This window comes from Diceros bicornis, chromosome 36, assembly GCF_020826845.1.
Source record: "Diceros bicornis minor isolate mBicDic1 chromosome 36, mDicBic1.mat.cur, whole genome shotgun sequence".
In the NCBI taxonomy this organism is placed as follows: domain Eukaryota; kingdom Metazoa; phylum Chordata; class Mammalia; order Perissodactyla; family Rhinocerotidae; genus Diceros; species Diceros bicornis.
In genome coordinates, this window is record NC_080775.1 from 20,020,844 (window position 1) to 20,033,870 (window position 13,027).

At 34.9% G+C, this 13,027-nt stretch overlaps 1 protein-coding gene across 2 annotated transcripts in view; it reads left to right on the forward strand.

The window, feature by feature from the left end:
• Window positions 1–13,027, forward strand: part of PLXDC2 (plexin domain containing 2) — a 425,253-nt gene that overhangs the window by 218,686 nt on the left and 193,540 nt on the right. For both annotated transcript variants that reach the window (XM_058532526.1, XM_058532524.1), the window contains one exon: window positions 466–535. In XM_058532526.1, coding sequence (XP_058388509.1) covers window positions 466–535 — 70 coding nt within the window. The remainder of the gene's footprint in view (window positions 1–465; window positions 536–13,027) is intronic.

Sequence of the window (13,027 nt, forward strand, 5' to 3'; positions counted from 1 at the left end):
TTGAATATATAATTGAGTAGAATAAAATCTTTTGATTTTTTTATTTAGTGAAACTTGACAGGTAACATGCTCTACTGTTCTGGAAAAGGCTAATCAAACTAAAAAGAACCCACAAATAAATTGCCATCATGATGACAGAACTGATTTGCTGTAGATGACTAAGAGATAATGGTGATGTTAGAGAAAATATCCTGATTCAGAGTTGAAACTTCCAAATTCCCTTTGGAAGCAAAGAACAGACCAAGAGACTATAAAAGCCCAACTTTACTCTTTTCACATACTTCAAACATTTAATTACCAGAAAAAATATCCTTTATTACCATCTAGGATCAGGTTTTAAAAGTCAATTACAATAATAGTGGTGCAAAGTAGAAGCATCATTTTTTTTTAAGTGGAGGGCTCTTCATTTTACATTTACTGTTATGCACATTATTGATTTTCTTTTCTGGTTGTGGTTCCTTGCAGAGAGTGAATCTGTCCTTCGATTTTCCATTTTATGGCCATTACCTACGTGAAATCACTGTGGCAACTGGGGGTAAGTGGTTTTCTACCCATTCACCCTAAATAATCTACAGTTTCACTACAGTTATTAGTTTTAATTTACTCCATATTTCAAGAGGGACATTTGTTGGGAAAACCATTGTATTCTATCGTGAAGTCATGAGTATAAATAAAACCTAGGAAAAAATATAGTTATTGGAAAAACTTTCTGCAGAAAAAAGTGTGGTTATAATAATTTTTAGCTTAGATTCACCTCTGCTTCCCTTTTAAGTTTTAATGCCTTTTTGGTAGTATGGTAAGACTGCATGAATGGGAATAAAGCCAGAAAGAAGATGTGCTTGAGCAAGCTGTTGAAGTATTTTTAATGTATATAGTTGATAGGTACAAACACATATACACACACATACACAATCATATGTATATTAGCTTTAATGATTTGTTTGTACCTTTAACGCCACCTATGTTGATTGGAAACTCATTTGAAATTTTTAAAAATAAACGTTGAAATTCAGTTTGAATTCTTTCACTTTTATTTTTCTCCACAAACTTTGGAGGTTAGTTTAGAAGTTAGCAATACTCTAAAAGGAATTATTTTTATAGTATATCCCACAAGTCAGAAATATTTTAATTCTTGAGTGCTATTGGCAGAGAGAAGAAAAATGCCAGACAATACCCCTGTAGGCTTAACCCGGAGGAGTAGAGAAAGTAGAAGAATGACAGAAGAACTAAAAATAGAAGAGTAAGTAAAGAAGCAAGTTAAAAGAAATCCATAAATGTTATGAATAGGCTGCAGAGCAGCCGTGCCCAAAGCACCATAGACCAGAGTCGCTTTCCTTCACTGGGTCTTGTTTTTGGTCTTCTGAATGGTATGGAAACCATGTTGATCACTCTTGCCATATTTTAATGTGAGATTTATAAGATATGTAGGATTCAGAAAAAGATTTTTCATCAGAGATATCAAGAAACAAATTAAAATTTTTTGAGCACCTCCCCTGAGCAATGGTAAATGAAGCTACCTCTGCCTTAGGAATGTACAGCCTAGTGGACTACTAGATGAGGTGAAGCAGAATGTAGGAAGTTCCTTAGAAAATACCATTGATGAACTAGGAGTTTCCAGGGAGGATAAGGCTCAAACATCTGTGAGAATCTTTTAAGACTTTATAGAGAAATTCGTGTTTAAGGTGTGTTTTTGAAGGGTATCACAATTTCTATGGTTGTATAGGGAAGGAAGAGTAGGTCACAGGAAAGAATATCTTGAGTAAATATACAGAAGAGGAAATAGTGGCATATATTTAGGATAGTAAATAATTGAGTTTGAGTGAAGCTGGGGGTAGGTTTACAAGAAAATATGGCGTATTAAGATGAGAAGAGTAGATTGGGACAATTTAATATACTGCCTCAAGAGTCAATTTGAGTCATTAGTCTTTAGTTAGGTAAGCAATAAACTTTAAGAAGCTGAATCTACACATTTGTGTAATACCCTAAAGTATAAAAAGACAGGAGTTAGTATATATAATTAGACGAATATTGCAGTAGTTTGTGTGACAAATGGTGAGGTCCTTGGTAATTCTGTGGCTTCAAACCAAGGGAGAGAAATGATGCTATTAGCTGAAATTACAAACTCAAGCAGATGAGCTGGTTTCAGGGAAAACCAATGGCTTCAGTTCTAAACTATTCAATTTTGTGTAAAAAAAAGAACTATCTATAAGCAAAATTCACACAAGGACTGTCTTTTTGAGCTCACCATGTATTTCTGTGCTAGTATAGTGCAAGGCATTTAATTAATGTGTTGAAGGATTGAACAAAAAAGAGAAAGGTAAAATTGAAGGATTGCCTCTATATGCCATGAATTACGTCATGTCCACTCACATCATTAAAGTATGATATAAACACGGTTATCTTGTAATATGGACATTAGGTGTGTTTTCTGACATTTTTGTTACCAGTGTTCCACTGAATTTTAAAAAGTGAATTATTAATCACATTTATGGTAGAAATATGGGCAGCTTTGCATTTTCAGTTTCTCAAATTGTTTTATCTTTAAAAGCCATGTTAATGATTCAGCTAATATGAAGTAAGATTTCCTTTAGTTGAGTTGGTAGGAAAAAACCCAAACAGGTGGCTGTATCATCTTTACTGCTTTAAAGTACCATTTTCCTTTGAAAAGATCCTCAAAATAAGTGAAAAATCTGGTGTCTTGAATGATCTCTGTCTTCTTTGAAGAAAACACAAGTGTAAAGAAACTTTCTTTTTCTCTACTTAAAATATGCTAGTATGGAACTTGCATATATAAATCCATACACTGTTTAGAGAGTCACAGCCAAGATAATTTAAACATTCACCTGAGTTTCTTCAAAATTAAACCAGAATCTCCTGTAAAAGTTTTCAACTAAATAAATAGTTTATTTGCACCTTCATTGTTTATGTATTCAATCAATATTGATTGAGCCCCTACTATGTGCAAGGCACAGTACATGATACTTTGGTGTATACAGAGAAGAAGAAGCTATGGTTCCTGTTCAGGAGCTTAGAATCTAAGAAGAGGAAGGAGTCTATGACTAAGCAATAAGAGAAGGCTGACTGTAAGTGCTGGAGGAGCAGAAGGTTGCTCCAAGAGGAGGTCATTCTTCTTGGGCCAATCAAGAACAGGTTTGTCAAAGAGCTAACATTTGACATTGGCCTAAAAGGAAGGTGAAATTTTAGTAGGCAAAGAGGCAGGTTGAAAAGAGGTGGAGAGAGAGGAGACATTCCTGACAACAGGATGCTGAGCTAAGGGACAGAGCTGAGCCCACATTGAGCATATTTGGAGGGTTGTCAAGTAAATCTGTTTATCTTGAGTGGAGAGTTAGAGTCTAGTGAAGGGGAGGTGGGAAAAGCAATGTGAAATACTTTGAACATTAGACATTTGGGTGATGTCCAGCAAGCACTGGGTTTCTCTGAGTAAAGGATAGATCCAGCCTGATCTGGCAGTGGAGGGCAGGGTAAGGTGAGGGGGTGAAGGCAAAGAAGGCAATTAGCAGCAGGTTTTTCATTACTTCTGCATGAATTATAGTGCCTGAACTAGGAAGGGGGCAGTCGAGAAGGAGAGAAGGAACCAGTGCAAGACACAATATTTGAGTTGTTTAATCATTGCGGTTGCAAAGGCTTCCAGCCAAAAGGATCCATTGGATGCAGTGAATAAAGCGAAGAATGGCTTAAAAGAGGACTTCTGAACCACAGACTGTTGATGATTTCTGTGATTAACTAGGTATTATAAGCAGATGGACCTACTTGACAAATGCTCATCACCTTACAAATCTTTAGAAAGTTATTAACCGTGAAAGGCTTGGAAGAAAAGTAGAAACCACAAGTCAGGTTAAATAAAGTTGACTACAGGCCATTCCAAATAGATCAGGGACTGGGATTTTAAGTAGGAACACATAAGTTTCTATGAAACTGAAATGAATAGAGATATTCTGTTAACTGTCAATCCTCTTTGACTATGTCTACCAATTCTTCTTGAACTTATTTCTGCACAGGATTTGGCAAAACAAAGTGAAATGTTAAAGTGGATATTTTAAACCACAATCCCCTTCATTCCTACCTCACTTTTCCTGTTTCCTATGCATCTTTAAAATCCCTCTCTCTCTCCCTCTCTCTTCACAGACACACAAATTTATTTAGGACTGAAATGAACTTAAAGATAATGTCTTGTGTTACTGCTAGAATCAACACCATTTCAAAACAGAAAGTAGTTTAAAAATGCAGATGTATACATAATTTCCTGTGACCCATCCTTGTGTGTGTGTATTTGTATATATGTTTCATTATGAATAAACTTGAGTTTCTAGTTAAAAATGAAAATCAAAACTAAATGTCTAGTCATTTATTTATAAACTACAAAAATGAATCTTCACTTATTAAGCATTTTAATTTTCAAAAGCTTCAATCATCCATACAAATCATGCACAAAATGAATTGGAAATACCATCATATTTTCTGGTTCACAGGTAGCAGAATCTGAAAGCATTCATTTATCTTTCTATTTAAAAAATACTTCAAAATACAAATATTTCAGGCATTAAAAAACTAGTCTTCTGTGCATTTCATAAAAATATTTCCACTAATGGTACCACTAAGTTGTGTTGTTTGAGTATCACACTGGCATTTATTTTCTCTATATATGAAGTCTTTAGTTGGTTCTTTTTTATTATTAGGCTGCCAAGGTGATTTTTTTTAACATTTCAAAAAGTAGATTTAAGTTTGAAGATTTGATTTTTAATTTATGCAGCCATCACTAGTAGTGATATTTTTTCATGAGTCTGTCATGGGTACACATAACTATGAAAAGAGAAGGAGGTGGGATAAGTGCTGCTTCATATAATGGAGAAGAGAAGAGGTTATGCAGATAATTCTGGCCCCAAAATTTAAGTATGTTGACAGATGCTGATTCATGATTAAAATAATGTGTGGATTTGCAGGCAGTTGTACATAAGACTAGGACTCGAAGATGACATGAATTAAAAAGATAATCATGAACATGTGTTACTTACCTTGATCATAGAAAGGATTTGCCTTCCCTTCCTTTCTACATGAGTTTCCAGTTAGAGATTTAATAAGAAAACTGTTTAGGTTTTTTTTTCAGGGTATGAGAACAGTTTTATTGGGAAACCTACTTCATACACATCTCTTTTTTCTTTTTCCAGTTTTATTGATATAATTGACATACAGCACTGTATAAGTTTAAAGTGTTGAATTTTAGATCTATTTTATTTCGTTTGCCACATGGTAAGTAATAAAATCTAAAATGTCCATTATGTAATTAATGTTTAATATCTCAAAAGTTAATACATGACATTAAAAATAGTCAAACAGGCAAAATTAAAATGTAAATCTCCCTTCTTCTCCTGCCTCCGAGTCCACCCGTTCCCTTCCCAAGAAAAAAGAGCTGTTACTCTTTACACTGGTATATATTAAATTCAAATTTAGACTAATTTCCTATATATGGTCAATAATCATTTGTTTTTTTGCCTCTTTAAATCCCCAATAAGAGACGTTAAAAAAAAAAGTAGTGTGTATTATCTTGACTGATTTTTCAGGAAGTATATTACCAAATCTTTCAACTTCTTATTTGTCCTCACTTTCAAATAGTAATATTTTAATTGTAGTCCCAAATAATATTTCATGCTTTTTAGAGGGACTTGATTAATAACAGTTATAAAAGGCTTTTTAAGAGTGGAAAAGAGTTAGTTATTACTCATCATGATTGATTTATAAATACCAGCCCAATCATCTTTCAAGTATATAACCTCATGTAACAGAACTCTATGCATCCATTAACTTTCTGAATCTAGGGGAAAAGTAAACGGAGTTATTTTGTCTTTATTATTAGTATTAACATAGAGCAGAGATTATGGTATCTGGAGACCTGATGCATGAAGGGAAGGTATTGAAGGGATAGATGCTGGACAAAAATAAATCCATTCCAATTTGGCTCACTAATTTAAAGTAACAAACTCAGGTCTCAAGGATTCCCGGATAGAAAGATAAATTATGTGATGTCTGCTTTGCTGTATCTAAATGATTCTCTGGGATATACCTCTGAAAACCTGAGAGTTTGTCTTAGCAGCCCTCCTTGATAATTTACTCTTCCTCAGACTGTCTAGTGTCCAGCAGTAGATTCACCCACATTACTACATTTCTTTTCCTGGTGGCTTTATGAATTGCATATTCACAAGCCCTTTTGTATCTATGTATTGACATGTCATATTCCATTAGCACTGGCTCCTTGGGGCTGGGGGTGAAGTGGAGTTGGAGATTAGAGCAATAGGAGACCCAGAAAGGAGCCACCTAGGAGCTAGACTTGAGTCAATACGAATAAGCAAGAAAAATACCAGAGGCAGAAACATGGGTAGAACGAAGGAGGACAATTATAGAAAAACAAAAAAAGAGGACTCTTGGTACGTGGTAGATAAGTTGTGACTGGGGACAGGGATGGAGGAAGGTTGATCAACCAGGATGAGTGTCTGGGTAAAAAGCAGATTCTCCAGGCTCATCCCATTCCATTGTCATAACAGACACAGAGGAGTCTACCTAGCCCTAGTGCTTGGACATTCACTTGGGCACATTTGCCTCCGGAAAGCACCATTTATCCGCCTGTGGAATGAGGCTTTATTTGAAACATTGGCAACAAATATTTTGCTTGCATTCTTTCCTAGTGACTGCATCAATAATTCAGATAAATAACAATATTACACAGATGCTCAAATACATCATCCAGTTGGAAACAAAGGGAGTCTAAGTGACTCTGTTTAATTAATAGAGTAACAATGTACTACAGATGCTCTAACATTGTCCAATCCTGGAAAAGAAATGAAAAAAATACTAAGCAGTACGGAGCTGACATTAGATCCTGGCCATTTCAGGAATGAGTTCAAAAGAGCTCGCTCAATTCCTACTGGAGCCAGCAATTGAAATTCACTTTTTTGGAGAAGCAGTCTAGCATCTAGGTTAAAATAGACTGTTGGATCAGAATGTGTGAGTTCATAAGTCAAGCCAGTCATAGCTGTCTGATCTTCAGCATGTTACTTAATCTCTCTTGCCTCAGTTTCCCAATCTGTGAAATAGCACAATAAAAGTGCCTAACTCATAGAGATTTTTGTCAAGATTAAATTAACTAGTATATGTTAATAATACCTATTTTATAGAAAATGCTACATAAATAGCATATATTATTATTATATTTTTTGTATGTAAATTTTCTCTTTTATTCTTTTTCAAAATACTTTCTCTGTAAAGCTGTGCTTGCTTCTTAAAGTAGTTTGTCTGTTGTTTTCTTTGATGTCATTATCCACAGCTCAGGGGGCGTTTAGAGACTGGCTCATCATCATCTCTAACTGCTCCTTTTAAAGGCTGGCTCATCCATTCATGACTGGGAGGTATAACAGCATGTGGATGACATGGGATGTCCATTTTATCAGCGTGGGTATATCTGTCATCTATAACTGCAGTGCAGAATCTCCTCGAAAGGCCTCCCAGTGCTGAGATTCTGTGATTCTCTGACTGTCGGAAAGTCTGACAAAATTTAGCAATTTTGTAATGCATGGCAGAAAAATCTTGAAATGTTTCTCTCATTGTGATATCATAGGTCATAACTAGCAGGCATTATTATAATCAGCAGCACATACATATCATTATGCTTCTTATTCTACCTTTTGTACAACAAGAATTTTAAGGACAAGTCATCAAGGTGTCAAGTTAGTTATGGGTAAATGATGGGAATGAGGGATGGACATTCCCCCAGTGACATCCAGGTTGCCTTTCATAGACTTGAGATTCACCTAATTACTAATAATCCAACTTGAAAATGTATTGGACACCCAACCCCAAATGCAAAGTTAAATATTTGTTTAGTTAAATTTGTGTGTGATGTTTTGCCTTTGAATTAGGAGACAGATTTCTTTATGAGTACTTGTTATTTCAATGCGAATCTTTATTTTCAGATTCTTTACCTATTTTTTTAATACATCACAGAAAACAAGTAGGTATAATACGAAAATAGCTCATAATCGTGTTCTTACTTCAACTGATACAACTCTAGAGCTGAGGCATAGTATTAAAAAATAATAGGTCTAAATATTTTGTTGGCTATTTCTAATGGAGTTATGGTGGATTTAGATTACCTCGTTGATCTGACTAGCCTGAGGACTACAGAGAGATTTTTATTTAATCTGCTGGAGTTATTGTTCAAATGAGAGGTTTCTGCTGAAGGCAAAGAAGATGGGGAAAAAATATCTTTTAATTGGGTTTATCATCAATTTCCACAGCTACTTTTAAAAAAAGCATCTTTCAGTTAATAGCTTGTAGAGAAAATCCACAGCACTTTTAGATTGCTGCAGAAGTAGAAAAGTAAGAGAATTTGGCACAATTAGATTTTGCAAAAAAAAAAAATACTGTATAAGTGATAAAGACTGAAAACTCCTTTTCAAATTTTTTAAAATTGTGATAAATATATACATAGCATAAGATTTACCATTTAGGAATTTACTATTTATGAAATTTTAGTCATTGAGCTCAGTTTTAATAATTTTTTTTCTCCTGGTTCTTCTTTTTTCAAGTGGTAATTTCTTTAAGTAACTTATCAGTTTCCTCCAAAATGCCTTCAAAACACAACTGTTTCCCCAAACTTACACGGGTGCACACTTGTAAGCAGAATTTATTGTTTTCTCTCTTTTTGCCTTTCAAGTTCTCAACGATTAAAGATTATCTTGGAGAAATTTTTAAAGCTATTTTTTTTTACATTAGATAAAATTTAATAGAACTGGTTATACAATTTGGAAATTATTGAGTACTCCTAACTTCTCTACAGTTTAAAAAATAAGATTTATAGAATATTATATAAATAAAAAGTGTTATAAGATCACATATTAACATGGAAAGAATGCTTATGATAGTCAACATACAAGATTATAATTACATTATGATGGTAATTATTTTAAAATACACAGGTAATAGAATGGAAGGAAAGACAAATGCTGATTGTTTTGGAATGGTGGCATTATGAGTGGTCATTTTTCTATTCCCTAGTTTCCAAATGTTAAGTTGAAAATTGTTGTTTATATTTCAATCCTCCCATATTTATTATTATGAAAAGTGAACAGGACTTTGACTTCTTTTCAATAGAGATTGCTATCAGTTTATTTTAACACTATTTATTAAGTTTTATACTTCTCCCCCTGATATACAATGCTACTTATTTGCTAAATTCTCTTGTTTTCCATAGGACTTGAGACATATTATTTAGATTAACCTGATTTCTTTTATCATAAATACAGAAGGAAACTATAAAATACACTATAAGAAAACTATAATTACTTTGTAATCCTGCAATGGGGAACATTTTTCTAAGAATGATACAAAACCATAAAAGAAAATATTGATAAGATTGCGTATATTAAAAATTCTTGGCATTTAGGGGCCGGCCCGGTGGCGCAAGCGGTTAAGTGCGCGCGCTCCGCTGCGGCGGCCCGGGGTTCGCTGGTTCGGATCCCAGGCGCGCACCGACGCACTGCTTGGCAAGCCATGCTGTGGCGGCGTCCCATATAAAGTGGAGGAAGATGGGCACAGATGTTAGCCTAGGGCCGTCTTCCTCAGCAAAAAGAGAGGAGGATTGGCGGATGTTAGCACAGGGCTGATCTCCTCACAAAAAAAAAAATAAATAAATAAATAAAAAATTCTTGGCATTTAAACATCATCAATTAAGAAAAAGGAAATAAAAACCTGGAAAATATTTGCAATACATGTGACAAAGTGCTCTTTTCCTCAATATGTAAGGAGCTAGTGTAAGCAAAAGACAAACGTGGCAGCTAAACAATAAGAAAATGACAAAAGCTGTTTATTAAAAAGGACTTTCAGGAATTTCTGATTTCAGCTCCCCATTATAAAGATCTTGGAAGTTGTCACTCCCAATATAACAGCAAGAAAAAGCTGGGCAAACTGAAAATCAACAATTCTTATTGGACCCATCAGAGAGCTAAGATTACAGGGCAGATTGCTATCCCCAAAATCTAGAGACAGTGCACCCAAAGAGACCCGGCGGTGATCTGATTACCTGGATCAGAAGCCACTGGAATCACAAATTAATAACATTTAAATGGCAATTTAAATTTCAAGGAAGACAGAGTTTGAGTATGGATTAACCTAAGAGTAAAATACTTCTGGAGTCTCCAGTCTTAAGGGGACTTTTAAATTTTATAGGCTTGACCTCTAGGAATCCCGTCAGGTTCTCACAGTGAAGATCTGAAAAAGGTCTCCTCATGGCTGTGCTGGGAGAAGGGAAGAGTAGTCATTGTGACACACACCCAGAGCCTTCTCCTAAACACACCTAGAGTTTTCTCCTAAACAAAGGCCTGTTCTTAAGGGGAAGGATTTTTCTAGGCTTTATCCCACCTGGGTGAAGCTTATTTTTTCCCACTAGAGCCCCTCAAACCTTCCTGCCTCACATAAGGGGAGAATAAAAATACACAGTCAACCAGAGTCAGAATTTTCAGGAAATAGACTGGGAATGCTACAGCCAGGGAGAGCAGTAGGAGGCAGAAGAAAAACTATTTCACTAGAGAAACTCTTGTGAAGGCTACAGTCCAAAGACATAGGCCCACTAAAGACTGAGAAACTTCTAAAGTTGAAAAGCAAAGAGAAAAAAGAATGGAAAAAAAATAGAACACCCAAGAACTATGGGACAATAATATAAGATGTCACATACACATAATTGGAATATTAGAGAAGAAGAAAAAGGGAACAGAGCATAAGAAATATCTAAAACAATAATGGCTGAGAACTTTCCAAAATTAATGACAGACACCAAACTGGGAAGCTCAGAGAACACCAATGAGGAAAATAACAACAACAACAAAACCAGACCTAGGCATATCGCTTCAAACTACAAAAAAACAAAGATACAGAGAAAATCTTAAAAGAACCCAGAGAAAACCACATCTTACTACAGAATATGCAACCAGTACTCCTCAACACTCTCAAGGTCATCAAAAAACAAGCAAAATCTGAGAGACTGTCACAGCCAAGAGGAGCCTAAGGAAACATGACAACTAAATGTAGTGTGATATCCTGAACACAAAAAGGACATTATGTAAAAACTAGGGAAATCTAAATAAATTTACTTGATAATTTAGATAATAATTATGTCTGAATGCTGTTTTATTAGTTTTGACAAAGATACCATACTACTGCAAGGTGTTAATAGTATGGGAAACCAGGTGTGGGGTATATGGAAAGACTATACTATTTTGCAAGTTTTCTCTAAATCTAAACCTATTCTAAAATTTTAGAAAGTTTATTTGAAAAAAAAGAAAATATAACTGACTGTTAAACATATGGAACAATATGTAATCTCACTCCTATTTAGAGAAATACAAATTAAAACTACATTGAAATATTATTTCCACTCATGTGATTTGAAAAGATTCTTAAAAAATAAGTTTTGTAAATCAATAATTTTTTTAGGGTGTGGAGCGAAAGGTACTCTCAAGCATCGCTGATGTTAATTATTGTTTACTAAAACATAAAATAGGGGCCGGCCCAGTGGTGTAGTGGTTAAGTTCACACAATCCACTTCGGCGGCCCCAGGTTCCTGGGTTTGGATCCCATGTGCAGACCTACACACCGCTCACCAAGCCATGCTGTGGCAGCATTGCACATACAAAATAGAGGAAGATTGGCAACAGTTGTTAGCTCAGGGCCAATCTTCCTCACCAAAAAAATAAATAAAATAAAATATAAAATGTACAAGTGACACTGGCATTTCTACTTTAAAAATGTATCCTCTAGGTGTACTCACGCATGTATGAACTAATATATATATCCATCAATAAGGATGTTCAGGTTGCAGACAGGTGAAATAAATTATTGTGCACCCACAGGATGGAATACCATGTAACCTTTAAACAGAATGAGATAGCTCTATGTGTGCTTAGTGAAAAAAGCAAGGTGCAGAACAATGTTACATACATATATGTGTATGTATGCATGTATACGTTTGCAGACAGATGTGTTTATAGACGCATAAACTGCCTCTGAAATCATTTGGGAGAAACATATATATGCTTTCAAGTGCATAGAAAAATCTCTGGAAAAATATACAGGAAGCTATTAACAGTGGTTACCCTTAAAGAGAATTGGGGGATCACTGGAGATCAAGAATAAGAAGGAGATGTAAATTTCACAATCATTTGTGAATTTCAAATTATTACCATGTGCGTGTATTACCCTTTCAAACACCAATAATATTTAAAATTCTTGTTGGTAAGAATTGATAGGGGATAAATTCCTCCAAGTGCATGTATTTGTTTTTATTTAATATAATCTTGTAATAGATATTTATCAAACAAAATAAAATTTTGAAGAGTATAAGATATAAAGCTTTTTTCATAATTATTTTTATTTCAAAATTTCTTATATCTTGGAGTTTGAGGTAGTGAAAATTGTTCATGAAATTGCCATTTTTATTAAGAGTATGTGTTTACATTGCTCACGGAAGGATTTATCTATGCCATCCTAAAACCTAGAAACTAAAACTCTAGTTTAATATATCTAAGGTTCCTGAGGATAAACCTGAATTAATATCAAATTGCTGAACATGGCAGTGAAAGAAGGGCAGAAAAAGGATATGGGCGATTCTTGGTTTAAATGTAACAATTATAGTAAGAATAGACGACTGGGGAGCCGGCCCGGTGGCGTAGTGGTTAAGTGCTCTCTCCACTGCAGAGGCCCGGACTTCGGCTCCCACGCACACACTGATGCACTGCTTGTCAGGCCATGCTGTGGCGGCGTCCCATATAAAATGGAGGAAGGTGGGCATGGATGTTAACCCAGGGCCAATCTTCCTCAGCAAAAAGAGGAGGATTGGTGACAGATGTTAGCTCAGGGCTAATCTTCCTCACCAAAAAAAAAAAAAAAAAATTAGAAGATATCCCCATATAATTAATCAATACATTTTTGTTATTAGCAACTATTTAGTTAGTTAACAACATAA